This window comes from Falco cherrug, chromosome 1 (assembly GCF_023634085.1).
Source record: "Falco cherrug isolate bFalChe1 chromosome 1, bFalChe1.pri, whole genome shotgun sequence".
Classification (NCBI taxonomy): domain Eukaryota; kingdom Metazoa; phylum Chordata; class Aves; order Falconiformes; family Falconidae; genus Falco; species Falco cherrug.
The window spans coordinates 95,780,604-95,798,002 of NC_073697.1; the positions used below are offsets into that span (position 1 = coordinate 95,780,604).

Sequence of the window (17,399 nt, forward strand, 5' to 3'; positions counted from 1 at the left end):
TTCATGCATAAACATAATATTTCCCGAAAACCATCAACATACTCCCCTCCCTTATCCAATTCTGTGCAGTAAAGATTAGAAAGATCTAGAAATGGGTCTGGGGTACTATTTGGGTAGGTGGCACATGAGTCAGTGGTCGCAATCTCCGCCTGCCGGAATTACCTTTTACTTTCTTGGCAGGTATCTATGGGTTGTTCCAGTCTACTCTCCCCAATTCCCATTAATTCTACATTTTGACGTCTCCATGCATTCTCCTACGTAAATATGTAAATACTGTATCGAACCATCTTTAATCTTAAGTCTGTTATCTAAGTTCTAGTCATTCCTACTAGGTGATTTGGACCTATTCTTTTGGTGTTGGTACAGGGCTGTACGAAGGATTTCATAGTAACTGTCATTTGTTGTACAAATACAAAGCTCCACTAAAAAGCTTCTTATAATTTTATGTTCCTATTAAAATAACTCTATAAGATCAAATATGTTTCTATGTAATCAAATGTGGTAGCTAATTCTAACTAATAGCACATATGTAACACTGTCAGTCCGAACATCTGCCTCAGCCCCTGTGTTTCCGAGCTGTTTGTGGCTTCGGGTCCCCTCTGTGCTCCTGGCGCAGTGTTGGCACCAGCCGCCTACCCTCCTTCACGGTGGTACACTGTGGTCACCATGTCCCCAGTGCACCATTCCCGCGATGCCCGGCTGCGGGAAGCGCGTGGCGTTGAGCAACGGCAACGGCCCCCCCGCCAGAGAGCAGCTGTTCCCACCCCCGGCCATGGCTGCTGTCAGCAGTGGGCCAAGCCGTGCCGAAATATCAGCCGGCAAGCTTTTGAAGCCCGCAGAAGGTGTTGGGAGATGGAAGGATGTCCAGGGCGCAGAAGCAGAGGGGCAGCTGAGGAGCGGAACTGTTTATTTCATCCCTCCGTGCCGGGCTCTCACTCCTTGAGGCTCTTGCTCCCCTTCTTGGCGGCAGCGGCAGCGTGGCCCAGCTCCTTCTCGCAGCTCTGGAGGACCAGCTGGTGCAGCTGCCCGTGGCCCAGCGGCACCTCCCCTGCCCAAGAAAAGGACACCCGTGTCTGCCGGCACAGGCCTTATAGATGTGGTGGGGTGGGACAGGCCGGTGGGGATTGGCTGGGGAGGAGAGGTGGCAGCGGGGGATTGGCCAGGCGGCCATGAGGGGGTTGTGGATTGGCTGTCTGCCTGGCCGTAGCCCCTCCCTCCCACCTCACTCACAGGCGGCGATGTCGGCGGGGGTGCTGTCCAGGGCGGGGGGCGGCGGGCAGAGCCGGGCCCGATCCATCACCCACGGGAGGCTGGTGGTGCCCAGGAGCGGGCTGGCGAAGGGCTGGGCCGGCTGCGAGCCCTCAGCCCGCGTGTAGCGCAGGACGCTCTCCATCAGCAGGAGCTCGTTGGTCTCCTTCTCCACGAGACCTGGGTGGGAGGGAATGCTGTCCCACAGGGCCCCTCCACCGGGCCCTGCCCAAACGCCGCCCCGGCGGTCTGCTGGGCACAGGACCCATGGATTCCCCCCAGGCAGTGCCGTCAGGCTCCCCAGGGGCGAGGGGTCAAGGCTGGGTCCCACACCCAGAGCCAACATGGGGGCCTGGGGGGTCCACCGGGGTGGTTCTACGTCCCGGTTGGCTCCTGAATTTCCTGGGGATTTGGGATCGCTAATTCCCATTAGGGACACCCGTGCATGACGGGGTGGGGGCAGGAAACCAGCTCAATCTAAACACGGGGCAAGCAGGGGGTGGACAGACAAGGTCTGGGCCATGTGGCAAGCGAAGGCGGGCAGCCCTGACCCACCTAAAATCCGCGTCAGATTCCCATCCGTGATCTGCCCATTTTCTCCAAGCTGCTCCGTTGTCTTCGTAGCATCGCCACCGATTACTTCCAAAAGGGCCTCCACGCCACATTTGATCTGGCCCAGGACTCTGCTGCTCTCTTTGCATCTCTCTTCGCACCAGTTGGCTTCCCTCGTGGTTTCCGCTAGTTTTTCCTATCCGCAAAGGTTTTGCCAGGTGTCACAACAGCCCCCTGCTCGCGCCCCCCCACCCCCAAGTCCTGGCCAAGTCCAGTCCGGACACTGGAGGCGGCCCAGGAGGGGCTGTGGGATGCTCCCATCCCTGCAGGGGAAAGGCTCTGTGAAGGGGATCCCAAGCTCCCCATGCCACAGCCCAGGCCCCAGGTGCCAGAGAACCAGGGCTGGCAGAAGCCCTGCAGTCACCCTCTCCTCATGCACTGGGAGACAGGGCTGCCAAAGCCAATGCAGGGCCCTTTTCTGCCCATGCCTCTCCAGCCGTTGCCCAGAGCGGTGTTGACGGGACCACACTCGCTAGGACACATGCCGGGACACACAGGCTTCTGCTGCCCTGGCAGAGGGAAATCCCGGCTGCCATACCTCCAGCTCCTGCAGGACATGGAAGTTGCCCGTCTCTGCGTCCTCCCGGTCCATCATAAGGGTCGTAATTTCGTCCTGTGTAAACACAAGCACATGGAGGGCATACTGGCTGAATGCTCACCAGATGTGCCCAAGAGAGGCTGGGGACCATCCCTCCACCCTGGGAGCAGGGACATCCCACTTGACCCCTCTGGGGACCACTGTCCCCAGGGCAGGAGGACAAGTCATGACCCCCCTTCTCACTCCAGCCAGCCCCACTCAAGGCCGAGGCAGCTCTTGGCCCTCCTGCATACTGCTGGGTACACGGTGGCAGCACTGAGACACTTTCAGCTCTGAGAACACAGCCTTCTGTCTGTGGGAGTTCTATTTTGGGCTACCGCTTTGCATTCCCCTAATCCCACCCGTGTGGCAGGCTGTGAGCTGGGCTCCGCTGTGAGCAGCGAGGCCGGACACATGGGAGAGGAAAAAAACCCACGCCAGCCCCAAAGCACCAGCTGAGAAAGGGCAGACATGAAGAGCTTGGAAGAGACCTGGACATCCTTGATCCTCTGCTTCATCTTCTCCATCTCGTTCTTCAGCTCAGTGATGTAGATGAAGGAGGCAAAGTTCTTCCCCTCCTTTTCGATGAAGTTATCCACCAGGCGGTCAAAGTTCCCGTCCTCTGCCAGCTCCAGCAGGCGCCTGTAAGCCACCTCCTGGCTCTCGAAGCTCTCCATTTGGCTCTGCTTGGCCCACTGGGCTGCCTTCAGGGCTGAGGGAGAGATGGAAAAAGAGGCCTGGCTGTGCGTGTCCCTGCAGGGCTCCCTTTGCAGAGCCTTTCCCTGCAGGTGCCCTGAGGTTTGGCGTGGGGCCTGGGGCCAGAGGGGCAGAGAGTGTCTTTATTTCACCCAAAACTAAGCAGGGAGCTCCCTGTCCTCATGGGAACGGGGCAAACACGGTGGGATCCTTCCCCAAGAGGACAAAAGGAGCCATAGGGGCAGCTCCCTGCCTCCCCACCCCTCCCTCTGCCCCAAGGGCACCCCAAGACACATGATGCTGGGTGCTTTCACTTGGTTATCACTCTTCATCCTTTCCACTTGTAGGCTGAAGGCTGGGTGAAGGAGCCTGCAGGCAGGGGACAGGTCCCGCCTTTGGGGTGCAGAGCTATGGGGAGAGGTCCCGCCTTTGGGGTGCAGAGCCATAAGCTTCTATACGCAACCCCCTTGGGCAACTCTGCCAACTCCTGGCTTGTGCTACCAGTTGCAGGTATTCTCTCTCATCTGGTACCTTTTCTCTTTTTGGCCACTTCCTCCAATTCCGAGCGATCTCTGCACTTGGTCAGCATGAAGTTTTTCAGTTTGTTCTCCTTTTCTAGGGCACGCTTCTGCTCCTGCAGCTCAACATTGCGCTGGACTGTGTCTTCTATGTGTCTTTTGTTCAAGGCTGCAATCCTTGCCAGAGCCCCCATCCTGAGCACAGAGAGCAGCAGGTTACACCACGGGAAGGTATAAGGATTTGTAGTCCTGCCCATTCCCATGCATCTCTGTGCCTGGCCGAGCAAAACCCCCGTGATGCTGTGCACGCTGGCCGGCTCCCATGCAGATGCAGCTGCGTTAGCCCGAGGCCAGCAGCAGCTAACACAGCTCTGGCTGGGGGTTTGTACTCGGACACAGCACCCAGCTGTGGCAGCCAAGCTCACTTTGCCTGGAGCTGGCTGGTCTCTGCTCCAGGTCTGCTGCACCCTCCCATGCAGGCTGAGATGGGACTTGGGGGGAAAGAGGCTGCTCCATAGGGCAGTTCACCACAGCCTGAGAAACATCTGGCATAGGCGGAGTAAACCCCCCTGGGGGTACTGGTCTCCCTGCACTGACCAAGCACCAAAGCCTTAGCACCCAGCTCTAGACAACAGCGGGTGCATCCTCTCTCTGAAGTTGCAGATGGCCTCTCTTTACATCGACACCCGTCGCTGGCATTGCCCACCAGCGCCAAGTTTGCCACAGAGGGTTCACAAGGCCACGTACCGCTGCTTGTAGCCTTGTGTGCACTGCTCAGCGGCACTGTTCATCCTTCTCCTCTGCTGAGCCAGCTTCTTATGGAGCTTCAAGGAGAGCTTGCCCAAAAGAGCTTTCTGGATCTGCAGCTTTTCAATCTCTTCTCGGAGCTCTTTGTTTCTGGACAGGATGGTATGGAAATGGACGGTGACCTGGGGAGAGGCAAGCAAAAGGTTTGAAGCTGGTGCGGGACTTGGGGGCGTCAGGTTTCTGCTGAAAGACCTTGACCACGGCTGGGACAAATCTCTTCTCTGAAGTTGCTCCTGTACTATCCCCCTCCCCAAGACAGGGGAGGTAACAGCAGGCTAGGCTGATCATGGCACAGACCAGGAGCTGGTGGTGTCCAAGGCAAGGTGGCTGCAGGCAGCTCAGGTTTATCACTAAACAGGTGCAGACCTTCAGGCTTCTTGGCATGGCCCAAGTGCTGCATTTGGCTCACCAAGCTTGAAGGAGCCTTTGAGATACTCTGGGAGCAAGCAGGCCAGAGGAACGAGCCAGCTCCTCCTTTATGCAGTTTGTCTCAACCAAATGCATCTGCAGCATTACACTTGGTCCTGGCCAAAAAGGGGGTTGCACACAGGCCCCAGCGTGGCCCCACACATGGTCTCCGGAGGTCTGCAAAATGTTTGCTTACGTTGTTTAGATGCAGCTCCAGTGTCTCAATCTGCTTTTGCAGCTGTTTGCTACTGTTTGCTTGCTTCGCCTTCACTGCCGCCCGGTTTTGCCTCGCCATCTTTTTTTCCAGCTCTAGTATCTGCACGTACAGGTTAGAAAAAAAAAGAGAGGGGAAAAAAAAGTCAGTATAATCTCCACCCCTACGTTCTGGACTCTTGGCAGGACACTTAGCCAAAGAAAATACCCTGTTGACCTGAACTACAGCAACCATGTCATTAAGGAGCTCACAGTTACAGCGGCAGCTTTAATCCCAAGGGATCCCACCCTGCACACTCAAGAAACATACGCTGTAACTAGGAATGGGTTTATTTTCGTGTGGCAAAGGAAACGCAGCTGCCTCTGGAGGGAAATTCAGCAGGTGCTGAAGGCGGCACAGCAGCACTCTGTGCCGAGCAGAAGAGGCAAGGAGGGTGGCTTTTTGGTAGGGGTAGAGTGCTGGCCAGACAGGGGTCTGCGCAGCACTCCCTGGGAATGAGTGGAGGAAAACTTTTGTCAGAAGTGGGCAGCTGCCAGAGGAAATAAATCCATGAGAAGAGCGAAGTAGTTGGAGAACAACGAAGCCGGGGGCAGGTGGGAGAGGTATGACTCAGCCAAGAGATCCCTGATTGAAAGCTAACCCTGTTGCGGAAAACTCTACAGCACATCTAGCACCTGCAAACCACCTGAGCATGTTCCCTGGCTTCCGTCATGGGTGGCTTGTCCAGAGCAGAAAGCTGCAGGGACCTGTCACTTCTGTAGCCCTGGGTTGCCCTGGGCATGCCACCCCACCACTGACCAAACCCAACCAGACTGTCCTCAGGAGAAGTGATGGGACATCCCTTAGATGTTGCTGCTCCTCTATTTCCCATGTCTCAGGCAGCACAACTGACTGTTCCAGTTTTGTCTTTTTTTTTTTTACATGAGGAAAAAAAAACCCCTCAAGGGACAAGCAGAGGGATGTTGTGTGACCCCAGGCAGGCGCGTGCCGTCAAAGAGCAGCTGCAGAGACCCGTGGGACAAGAAGGTGGTTGAGAGTCAGACCTTACGTTTCCAGCCAGTGCTGACTTGAATGGGAGCCTGGCTCTGCCCGCTTGGCATTGTCTTGTGGTTTTTGCCAGGAGGCAGCATTATATTCCAAAGCCTGAACCAAGTGCGTTTTACATAGGGTTGACTCTGTGACTCTGCACTGCTCTACCGTGCTCAGCCAGGGAACGCTCCAGATGCTCTTACCTCCTTGTCCAGCTCCGCTAACAGGGCTTTTCTGTCTTTAATCAGGGAATCACACTGATATTTGGTCTGCAAAAGGCCTTGGAGCCCCGTACAATTCCTCTCATCCCGCATCCTATTTCTTGGGGATGGGATCTGGCTCGGCGTTAATAACACCACTTTGCGTTCTTGAGTCAGCGACGCTATTTCTTTTCTGTAAAAACACAACGACAACAAATGACCTTTAGCACATCCCACCTGCAATACCGGAGCAAGTCCTCACCCCTCCTCACTTCAGCACCGGGGTCCCCAGATCTCGGCATGGAGGAACTTTCCAAACACAAAGCTGCACTCACTCCTGAGCCTGCATTTGCTGCCTCACGTTGGCACTGTAAGATTTCCTCTTCTCCGCTGCTCTCTGAAACTCTCTCTGCAGTCTCCTGAACTCGGCTTCAGACACCTTTTTTTTCTCCATCGCGGGCACGTCCAAAACCTTCTGCTCCAGACAGGGCTCTCCCCACTGCCACAGGGAGGGAGAGCTTGGTCACTTGAGCAAACACGACCAGCAGCGGTAGACAGCAGAGCTGGACACTGGGGAGCGGGTGGATGGCACCACCACCTCCAGCCGTTTGTCACCACCTTCAGCTCTTCGCTGCCACCCAGTATTCATGACGTCACAATATGCCTGACCACCCAAAACACTGACTCATCCAAACCAACTCCATGAGAGCTGCCGAGCCGCCTCACAGCTTCGTGCCCAGCACAGGAGGGCTGCAGAATTAGTCCCCCCACCACCCAACACTGCCGGCCAAAGCAAGCCTGGCTCCCCACCGCCTGCCCGGCTGACCGCACCGCCACGTTTATTTCTGCAGGGGAGGTCCCCGTGGCAGACCTGCACCTGCAGAGAAGTTCACCTTGGGTTTGTGCTTCACTTTATACCTTGGAGTCCATCGTTTCTTCCAGCTAACTCTGCTGGTTGCTCTGCAGACGCCTCGGGAAGGGGATGATGGAGCCTCTGCGGGGACAGACCTGCTTCCCAAGGGGAGAAATGAAACGCTGGTTAAGGGGGTGTTTGTGTCCCCCTGCCCGTCCCTCAGCACCCGCTCGTGTGTTTGGCACATGAGGAAACCATCACAGACGGCTGCGCGATGAATAAAAGGAGAGCATCCGTAGTGATGTCATCGCAAAACACACTCCTCCTGTTGAGTTTATAAGTAGGGGAAGAACAGATGGTTTGAGCTGTTCCACCCTGTCCAGTACCTGGGTTTCCACAGAAATCCCGGCGAGGCCAAGGCCCCCCATGCCGGCGGGCAGAGCCCCCGGGGAGCGTAAGTGGGGGATATCGCCTGGATTCAGCCCCTGTCCCGCCGCAGGCAGGGAAGGCGCTGGGGCTGACCACGCAGCCCTCACCCCCACCGCTGGTCCCCCCCAGCCCTGCTGCAGCCCGCCGGGCTCCCCTCTTGCCCCCAGCGCTGCTCACCCCACCGCAGGGTGCTGCGGTTCCTCTCCAGCCAGGGGATGGGACCACGGTGGCAGTCAGATATTCCCAAAGAGCAGCCCCCTGCCTCCCACGGGAAGTGCAGGAGAGAGGAGAGCCTGGCAGGGAGCCAGCCCTCCCTGCTCCCTGCCCCAGGCTCTGTGGAACAGGCACTGACCCCGTTGCCAGGTCCCACCGCAGCATGGATGGGGTCTCCATTGTGACTGTCACCAAGGGGGCGGCCGGGGCACCCCCACCCACCCCATGGGCAGCGCTGGGAGCCCACGCGAAACAGACCCAAGTGGTTTCCGTGTCCCACAGCCAGCCCTGAAGCATGTGCTCCAGCATCTCCCTGGCTGCATGTCCACAGCAAGCAGAAACCCACATTTTACCCGTTCTTGCTTCCCTTTGGGGTGTTTGAATCAGCCCGTAATTTGGGACTTGGAAGCCTTTTGCTCCAACTGGAAAGCAGCACCCAGGGCTTCACCATCCCCAGCAGCACTTTGGGGCCACAGAGCTGCTTTCCCTTCCTTGCCGGCCCCACAGCCGGCTCCCTGGCCTTCCTACCTGTCTTCCTTGTGGAGAGGCTGCAATCACCACATCACTGCCATTGCCCTCAGCATCCAGACACCCTCAAGATGCCTGCCGTCGGGACAGCACCAATGGTTGGCACTGCCGGCCTGGGGAATGTCCCTGGGGACAGAGACTCTTTGGCAGCCCGGTAGAGGGGACAAACTGAGGATTCCTGCCTGCTTCTCTCCCTTCCGTGCAGGGAAGCACACGGGAGCCACGGGCTGAGTCACAAGAGCTGTGATAATCCCTTCCTCATAAGCTGGAGTGCGTGGCCAGCTCCTTCCCAGGGACTCGGCAAACCCAGAGATCCCTGGAGGGCAGAAGCACGAGACAGCGCTGGAGGCTGCAGCAGGGCTGTGTTTTGTAGACCTGGTGTTGCTTACTCAGCTCTGGGGTGAAGGGGAACAGAGGAGGTGCTGAAGGTGAGCGAAGGGCATCTGTGGCCCAGGTTGCAGGGTGCGGCCAGTTCAAGGCGATGAGCAAAATCCCCAGCCAGCACATTGCTCCTGAGGTTGCTCTTTGCCGTTATCCCGGAGACTCTGATGAGCTAACAAGCCAGCCATCCAGTTCCAGGCTAATTCACAGCCGGACGGACAGGCTCTGAGGATGCATTTACTTGGAAATGATTTTCATGGCAGAAAGCAGAATGTGGCACTAGGTAAGAAAAATCACAACCGAGGGCAGAGCGATGCTGGGAAGGCACTGAAGCCTGAGGCTCCCGGCGGGGCTGGGGGAAGCTCCCAGGGATTTTCATCCCATTCCTGCATGATCAACAGCTCCGTGGGATAATAACCCCCACCTCTCCAGGGATGAAGCTGTCACTGTCTCGGTGGCCCTGACTGTCTCATACTGCAGATCCCTCCTCTCTGGTTCGCTTCTCTTCACCCTCAGCAGAAATAGGGCCAAAGCTCCAGTTTCTAGTGTGTCTGCGCAGTGCGGCTGTGCCCGGCGGGAGCCCCCGCGCCCTCCCAGACCCCCCTGCCCCAGCCTCCCGGCCCCTGCACATCACCCTCGCGTGCCCTCTCCTCCCCTTGCCTCCTCGGTTCCCAGCGTGGCCCAGCTCCCAGACCCAAACAGGCTGTTTCACGCAGGGCTGCTGGCTAGCAGCCACCTGGTCCCACCAGCCCAGGACCAGCGCTGAGCTCAGCTTTCCTTCAGGCAGCAGAGAGCTGCCGGCTTCTCCCAGCTTAGCAGGCAAAGCCCCGCGAGCCCGCTCTGCATCCCCCCGTGGCCTCACCAAGCCCCTCGGGCAGGCATGGTGCAGGACCGGGACTGTGGTCACCATGTCCCCGGTGCACCACTCCCGCGATGCCCAGCTGCGGGAAGCGCGTGGCGTTGAGCAACGGCAACGGCCCCCCCGCCGGAGAGCAGCTGTTCCCACCCCCGGCCATGGCTGCTGTCAGCAGTGGGCCAAGCCGTGCCGAAATATCAGCCGGCAAGCTTTTGAAGCCCGCAGAAGGTGTTGGGAGATGGAAGGATGTCCAGGGCGCAGAAGCAGAGGGGCAGCTGAGGAGCGGAACTGTTTATTTCATCCCTCCGTGCCGGGCTCTCACTCCTTGAGGCTCTTGCTCCCCTTCTTGGCGGCAGCGGCAGCGTGGCCCAGCTCCTTCTCGCAGCTCTGGAGGACCAGCTGGTGCAGCTGCCCGTGGCCCAGCGGCACCTCCCCTGCCCAAGAAAAGGACACCCGTGTCTGCCGGCACAGGCCTTATAGATGTGGTGGGGTGGGACAGGCCGGTGGGGATTGGCTGGGGAGGAGAGGTGGCAGCGGGGGATTGGCCAGGCGGCCATGAGGGGGTTGTGGATTGGCTGTCTGCCTGGCCGTAGCCCCTCCCTCCCACCTCACTCACAGGCGGCGATGTCGGCGGGGGTGCTGTCCAGGGCGGGGGGCGGCGGGCAGAGCCGGGCCCGATCCATCACCCACAGGAGGCTGGTGGTGCCCAGGAGCGGGCTGGCGAAGGGCTGGGCCGGCTGCGAGCCCTCAGCCCGCGTGTAGCGCAGGACGCTCTCCATCAGCAGGAGCTCGTTGGTCTCCTTCTCCACGAGACCTGGGTGGGAGGGAATGCTGTCCCACAGGGCCCCTCCACCGGGCCCTGCCCAAACGCCGCCCCGGCGGTCTGCTGGGCACAGGACCCATGGATTCCCCCCAGGCAGTGCCGTCAGGCTCCCCAGGGGCGAGGGGTCAAGGCTGGGTCCCACACCCAGAGCCAACATGGGGGCCTGGGGGGTCCACCGGGGTGGTTCTACGTCCCGGTTGGCTCCTGAATTTCCTGGGGATTTGGCATCGCAAATTCCCATTAGGGACACCCGTGCATGACGGGGTGGGGGCAGGAAACCAGCTCAATCTAAACACGGGGCAAGCAGGGGGTGGACAGACAAGGTCTGGGCCATGTGGCAAGCGAAGGCGGGCAGCCCTGACCCACCTAAAATCCGCGTCAGATTCCCATCCGTGATCTGCCCATTTTCTCCAAGCTGCTCCGTTGTCTTCGTAGCATCGCCACCGATTACTTCCAAAAGGGCCTCCACGCCACATTTGATCTGGCCCAGGACTCTGCTGCTCTCTTTGCATCTCTCTTCGCACCAGTTGGCTTCCCTCGTGGTTTCCGCTAGTTTTTCCTATCCGCAAAGGTTTTGCCAGGTGTCACAACAGCCCCCTGCTCGCGCCCCCCCACCCCCAAGTCCTGGCCAAGTCCAGTCCGGACACTGGAGGCGGCCCAGGAGGGGCTGTGGGATGCTCCCATCCCTGCAGGGGAAAGGCTCTGTGAAGGGGATCCCAAGCTCCCCATGCCACAGCCCAGGCCCCAGGTGCCAGAGAACCAGGGCTGGCAGAAGCCCTGCAGTCACCCTCTCCTCATGCACTGGGAGACAGGGCTGCCAAAGCCAATGCAGGGCCCTTTTCTGCCCATGCCTCTCCAGCCGTTGCCCAGAGCGGTGTTGACGGGACCACACTCGCTAGGACACATGCCGGGACACACAGGCTTCTGCTGCCCTGGCAGAGGGAAATCCCGGCTGCCATACCTCCAGCTCCTGCAGGACATGGAAGTTGCCCGTCTCTGCGTCCTCCCGGTCCATCATAAGGGTCGTAATTTCGTCCTGTGTAAACACAAGCACATGGAGGGCATACTGGCTGAATGCTCACCAGATGTGCCCAAGAGAGGCTGGGGACCATCCCTCCACCCTGGGAGCAGGGACATCCCACTTGACCCCTCTGGGGACCACTGTCCCCAGGGCAGGAGGACAAGTCATGACCCCCCTTCTCACTCCAGCCAGCCCCACTCAAGGCCGAGGCAGCTCTTGGCCCTCCTGCATACTGCTGGGTACACGGTGGCAGCACTGAGACACTTTTAGCTCTGAGAACACAGCCTTCTGTCTGTGGGAGTTCTATTTTGGGCTACCGCTTTGCATTCCCCTAATCCCACCCGTGTGGCAGGCTGTGAGCTGGGCTCCGCTGTGAGCAGCGAGGCCGGACACATGGGAGAGGAAAAAAACCCACGCCAGCCCCAAAGCACCAGCTGAGAAAGGGCAGACATGAAGAGCTTGGAAGAGACCTGGACATCCTTGATCCTCTGCTTCATCTTCTCCATCTCGTTCTTCAGCTCAGTGATGTAGATGAAGGAGGCAAAGTTCTTCCCCTCCTTTTCGATGAAGTTATCCACCAGGCGGTCAAAGTTCCCGTCCTCTGCCAGCTCCAGCAGGCGCCTGTAAGCCACCTCCTGGCTCTCGAAGCTCTCCATTTGGCTCTGCTTGGCCCACTGGGCTGCCTTCAGGGCTGAGGGAGAGATGGAAAAAGAGGCCTGGCTGTGCGTGTCCCTGCAGGGCTCCCTTTGCAGAGCCTTTCCCTGCAGGTGCCCTGAGGTTTGGCGTGGGGCCTGGGGCCAGAGGGGCAGAGAGTGTCTTTATTTCACCCAAAACTAAGCAGGGAGCTCCCTGTCCTCATGGGAACGGGGCAAACACGGTGGGATCCTTCCCCAAGAGGACAAAAGGAGCCATAGGGGCAGCTCCCTGCCTCCCCACCCCTCCCTCTGCCCCAAGGGCACCCCAAGACACATGATGCTGGGTGCTTTCACTTGGTTATCACTCTTCATCCTTTCCACTTGTAGGCTGAAGGCTGGGTGAAGGAGCCTGCAGGCAGGGGACAGGTCCCGCCTTTGGGGTGCAGAGCTATGGGGAGAGGTCCCGCCTTTGGGGTGCAGAGCTATAAGCTTCTATACGCAACCCCCTTGGGCAACTCTGCCAACTCCTGGCTTGTGCTACCAGTTGCAGGTATTCTCTCTCATCTGGTACCTTTTCTCTTTTTGGCCACTTCCTCCAATTCCGAGCGATCTCTGCACTTGGTCAGCATGAAGTTTTTCAGTTTGTTCTCCTTTTCTAGGGCACGCTTCTGCTCCTGCAGCTCAACATTGCGCTGGACTGTGTCTTCTATGTGTCTTTTGTTCAAGGCTGCAATCCTTGCCAGAGCCCCCATCCTGAGCACAGAGAGCAGCAGGTTACACCACGGGAAGGTATAAGAATTTGTAGTCCTGCCCATTCCCATGCATCTCTGTGCCTGGCCGAGCAAAACCCCCGTGATGCTGTGCACGCTGGCCGGCTCCCATGCAGATGCAGCTGCGTTAGCCCGAGGCCAGCAGCAGCTAACACAGCTCTGGCTGGGGGTTTGTACTCGGACACAGCACCCAGCTGTGGCAGCCAAGCTCACTTTGCCTGGAGCTGGCTGGTCTCTGCTCCAGGTCTGCTGCACCCTCCCATGCAGGCTGAGATGGGACTTGGGGGGAAAGAGGCTGCTCCGTAGGGCAGTTCACCACATCCTGAGAAACATCTGGCGTAGGCGGAGTAAACCCCCCTGGGGGTACCGGTCTCCCTGCACTGACCAAGCACCAAAGCCTTAGCACCCAGCTCTAGACAACAGCGGGTGCATCCTCTCTCTGAAGTTGCAGATGGCCTCTCTTTACATCGACACCCGTCGCTGGCATTGCCCACCAGCGCCAAGTTTGCCACAGAGGGTTCACAAGGCCACGTACCGCTGCTTGTAGCCTTGTGTGCACTGCTCAGCGGCAGTGTTCATCCTTCTCCTCTGCTGAGCCAGCTTCTTATGGAGCTTCAAGGAGAGCTTGCCCAAAAGAGCTTTCTGGATTTGCAGCTTTTCAATCTCTTCTCGGAGCTCTTTGTTTCTGGACAGGATGGTATGGAAATGGACGGTGACCTGGGGAGAGGCAAGCAAAAGGTTTGAAGCTGGTGCGGGACTTGGGGGCGTCAGGTTTCTGCTGAAAGACCTTGACCACGGCTGGGACAAATCTCTTCTCTGAAGTTGCTCCTGTACTATCCCCCTCCCCAAGACAGGGGAGGTAACAGCAGGCTAGGCTGATCATGGCACAGACCAGGAGCTGGTGGTGTCCAAGGCAAGGTGGCTGCAGGCAGCTCAGGTTTATCACTAAACAGGTGCAGACCTTCAGGCTTCTTGGCATGGCCCAAGTGCTGCATTTGGCTCACCAAGCTTGAAGGAGCCTTTGAGATACTCTGGGAGCAAGCAGGCCAGAGGAACGAGCCAGCTCCTCCTTTATGCAGTTTGTCTCAACCAAATGCATCTGCAGCATTACACTTGGTCCTGGCCAAAAAGGGGGTTGCACACAGGCCCCAGTGTGGCCCCACACATGGTCTCCGGAGGTCTGCAAAATGTTTGCTTACGTTGTTTAGATGCAGCTCCAGTGTCTCAATCTGCTTTTGCAGCTGTTTGCTACTGTTTGCTTGCTTCGCCTTCACTGCCGCCCGGTTTTGCCTCGCCATCTTTTTTTCCAGCTCTAGTATCTGCACGTACAGGTTAGAAAAAAGAAAGAGAGGGGAAAAAAAAGTCAGTATAATCTCCACCCCTACGTTCTGGACTCTTGGCAGGACACTTAGCCAAAGAAAATACCCTGTTGACCTGAACTACAGCAACCATGTCATTAAGGAGCTCACAGTTACAGCGGCAGCTTTAATCCCAAGGGATCCCACCCTGCACACTCAAGAAACATACGCTGTAACTAGGAATGGGTTTATTTTTGTGTGGCAAAGGAAACGCAGCTGCCTCTGGAGGGAAATTCAGCAGGTGCTGAAGGCGGCACAGCAGCACTCTGTGCCGAGCAGAAGAGGCAAGGAGGGTGGCTTTTTGGTAGGGGTAGAGTGCTGGCCAGACAGGGGTCTGCGCAGCACTCCCTGGGAATGAGTGGAGGAAAACTTTTGTCAGAAGTGGGCAGCTGCCAGAGGAAATAAATCCATGAGAAGAGCGAAGTAGTTGGAGAACAACGAAGCCGGGGGCAGGTGGGAGAGGTATGACTCAGCCAAGAGATCCCTGATTGAAAGCTAACCCTGTTGCGGAAAACTCTACAGCACATCTAGCACCTGCAAACCACCTGAGCATGTTCCCTGGCTTCCGTCATGGGTGGCTTGTCCAGAGCAGAAAGCTGCAGGGACCTGTCACTTCTGTAGCCCTGGGTTGCCCTGGGCATGCCACCCCACCACTGACCAAACCCAACCAGACTGTCCTCAGGAGAAGTGATGGGACATCCCTTAGATGTTGCTGCTCCTCTATTTCCCATGTCTCAGGCAGCACAACTGACTGTTCCAGTTTTGTCTTTTTTTTTTTTACATGAGGAAAAAAAAACCCCTCAAGGGACAAGCAGAGGGATGTTGTGTGACCCCAGGCAGGCGCGTGCCGTCAAAGAGCAGCTGCAGAGACCCGTGGGACAAGAAGGTGGTTGAGAGTCAGACCTTACGTTTCCAGCCAGTGCTGACTTGAATGGGAGCCTGGCTCTGCCCGCTTGGCATTGTCTTGTGGTTTTTGCCAGGAGGCAGCATTATATTCCAAAGCCTGAACCAAGTGCGTTTTACATAGGGTTGACTCTGTGACTCTGCACTGCTCTACCGTGCTCAGCCAGGGAACGCTCCAGATGCTCTTACCTCCTTGTCCAGCTCCGCTAACAGGGCTTTTCTGTCTTTAATCAGGGAATCACACTGATATTTGGTCTGCAAAAGGCCTTGGAGCCCCGTACAATTCCTCTCATCCCGCATCCTATTTCTTGGGGATGGGATCTGGCTCGGCGTTAATAACACCTCTTTGCGTTCTTGAGTCAGCGACGCTATTTCTTTTCTGTAAAAACACAACGACAACAAATGACCTTTAGCACATCCCACCTGCAATACCGGAGCAAGTCCTCACCCCTCCTCACTTCAGCACTGGGGTCCCCAGATCTCGGCATGGAGGAACTTTCCAAACACAAAGCTGCACTCACTCCTGAGCCTGCATTTGCTGCCTCACGTTGGCACTGTAAGATTTCCTCTTCTCCGCTGCTCTCTGAAACTCTCTCTGCAGTCTCCTGAACTCGGCTTCAGACACCTTTTTTTTCTCCATCACGGGCACGTCCAAAACCTTCTGCTCCAGAGAGGGCTCTCCCCACTGCCACAGGGAGGGAGAGCTTGGTCACTTGAGCAAACACGACCAGCAGCGGTAGACAGCAGAGCTGGACACTGGGGAGCGGGTGGATGGCACCACCACCTCCAGCCGTTTGTCACCACCTTCAGCTCTTCGCTGCCACCCAGTATTCATGACGTCACAATATGCCTGACCACCCAAAACACTGAGTCATCCAAACCAACTCCATGAGAGCTGCCGAGCCGCCTCACAGCTTCGTGCCCAGCACAGGAGGGCTGCAGAATTAGTCCCCCCACCACCCAACACTGCTGGCCAAAGCAAGCCTGGCTCCCCACCGCCTGCCCGGCTGACCGCACCGCCACGTTTATTTCTGCAGGGGAGGTCCCCGTGGCAGACCTGCACCTGCAGAGAAGTTCACCTTGGGTTTGTGCTTCACTTTATACCTTGGAGTCCATCGTTTCTTCCAGCTAACTCTGCTGGTTGCTCTGCAGACGCCTCGGGAAGGGGATGATGGAGCCTCTGCGGGGACAGACCTGCTTCCCAAGGGGAGAAATGAAACGCTGGTTAAGGGGGTGTTTGTGTCCCCCTGCCCGTCCCTCAGCACCCGCTCGTGTGTTTGGCACATGAGGAAACCATCACAGACGGCTGCGCGATGAATAAAAGGAGAGCATCCGTAGTGATGTCATTGCAAAACACACTCCTCCTGTTGAGTTTATAAGTAGGGGAAGAACAGATGGTTTGAGCTGTTCCACCCTGTCCAGTACCTGGGTTTCCACAGAAATCCCGGCGAGGCCAAGGCCCCCCATGCCGGCGGGCAGAGCCCCCGGGGAGCGTAAGTGGGGGATATCGCCTGGATTCAGCCCCTGTCCCACCGCAGGCAGGGAAGGCGCTGGGGCTGACCACGCAGCCCTCACCCCCACCGCTGGTCCCCCCCAGCCCTGCTGCAGCCCCCCGGGCTCCCCTCTTGCCCCCAGCGCTGCTCACCCCACTGCAGGGTGCTGCGGTTCCTCTCCAGCCAGGGGATGGGACCACGGTGGCAGTCAGATATTCCCAAAGAGCAGCCCCCTGCCTCCCACGGGAAGTGCAGGAGAGAGGAGAGCCTGGCAGGGAGCCAGCCCTGCTCCCTGCCCCAGGCTCTGTGGAACAGGCACTGGCCCCGTTGCCAGGTCCCACCGCAGCATGGATGGGGTCTCCATTGTGACTGTCACCAAGGGGGCGGCCGGGGCACCCCCACCCACCCCATGGGCAGCGCTGGGAGCCCATGCGAAACAGACCCAAGTGGTTTCCGTGTCCCACAGCCAGCCCTGAAGCATGTGCTCCAGCATCTCCCTGGCTGCATGTCCACAGCAAGCAGAAACCCACATTTTACCCGTTCTTGCTTCCCTTTGCGGTGTTTGAATCAGCCCGTAATTTGGGACTTGGAAGCCTTTTGCTCCAACTGGAAAGCAGCACCCAGGGCTTCACCATCCCCAGCAGCACTTTGGGGCCACAGAGCTGCTTTCCCTTCCTTGCCGGCCCCACAGCCGGCTCCCTGGCTTTCCTACCTGTCTTCCTTGTGGAGAGGCTGCAATCACCACATCACTGCCATTGCCCTCAGCATCCAGACACCCTCAAGATGCCTGCCGTCGGGACAGCACCAATGGTTGGCACTGCTGGCCT

At 57.9% G+C, this 17,399-nt stretch overlaps 2 protein-coding genes and 1 long non-coding RNA gene across 5 annotated transcripts; all 3 read right to left on the reverse strand.

Annotated features, from left to right (window-relative positions):
* Positions 1 to 890: 890 nt before the first annotated feature.
* LOC129735254 (coiled-coil domain-containing protein 63-like) lies at positions 891 to 6,788 on the reverse strand. The gene is made up of 10 exons (XM_055700883.1): positions 6,645 to 6,788; positions 6,313 to 6,502; positions 5,063 to 5,182; positions 4,399 to 4,580; positions 3,665 to 3,846; positions 2,929 to 3,149; positions 2,399 to 2,473; positions 1,804 to 1,996; positions 1,231 to 1,428; positions 891 to 1,048 (listed from the first exon to the last, which is right to left on the reverse strand). Exons 1-10 carry the CDS (start codon positions 6,761 to 6,763, stop codon positions 933 to 935), a joined length of 1,596 nt encoding a protein of 531 aa, XP_055556858.1. The 5' UTR covers positions 6,764 to 6,788; the 3' UTR covers positions 891 to 932.
* A 439-nt stretch (positions 6,789 to 7,227) lies between these two features.
* On the reverse strand, positions 7,228 to 8,471 carry LOC129737330 (uncharacterized). Its single transcript, XR_008735065.1, has 2 exons — positions 8,333 to 8,471; positions 7,228 to 7,317 (listed from the first exon to the last, which is right to left on the reverse strand). It is a non-coding gene; the product is annotated as an uncharacterized LOC129737330 (long non-coding RNA).
* Positions 8,472 to 9,845: 1,374 nt separating this feature from the next.
* On the reverse strand, positions 9,846 to 17,388 carry LOC129735251 (coiled-coil domain-containing protein 63-like). Of its 3 annotated transcripts, none has more exons than XM_055700825.1 (12): positions 17,285 to 17,388; positions 16,184 to 16,273; positions 15,601 to 15,764; positions 15,269 to 15,458; positions 14,018 to 14,137; positions 13,354 to 13,535; positions 12,620 to 12,801; positions 11,884 to 12,104; positions 11,354 to 11,428; positions 10,759 to 10,951; positions 10,186 to 10,383; positions 9,846 to 10,003 (listed from the first exon to the last, which is right to left on the reverse strand). In XM_055700825.1, the coding sequence occupies exons 2-12, from the start codon at positions 16,193 to 16,195 to the stop codon at positions 9,888 to 9,890; spliced, it is 1,653 nt and encodes a 550-aa protein (XP_055556800.1). In that variant the 5' UTR covers positions 16,196 to 16,273; positions 17,285 to 17,388; the 3' UTR covers positions 9,846 to 9,887. The 3 variants fall into 3 exon arrangements, with proteins under 3 accessions (XP_055556800.1, XP_055556801.1, XP_055556798.1); XM_055700826.1 differs by lacking the exon at positions 17,285 to 17,388 and adding an exon at positions 17,110 to 17,129; XM_055700823.1 differs by lacking the exon at positions 17,285 to 17,388 and having other exon boundaries at positions 16,184 to 16,310.
* Between the last annotated feature and the right edge of the window lie 11 nt (positions 17,389 to 17,399).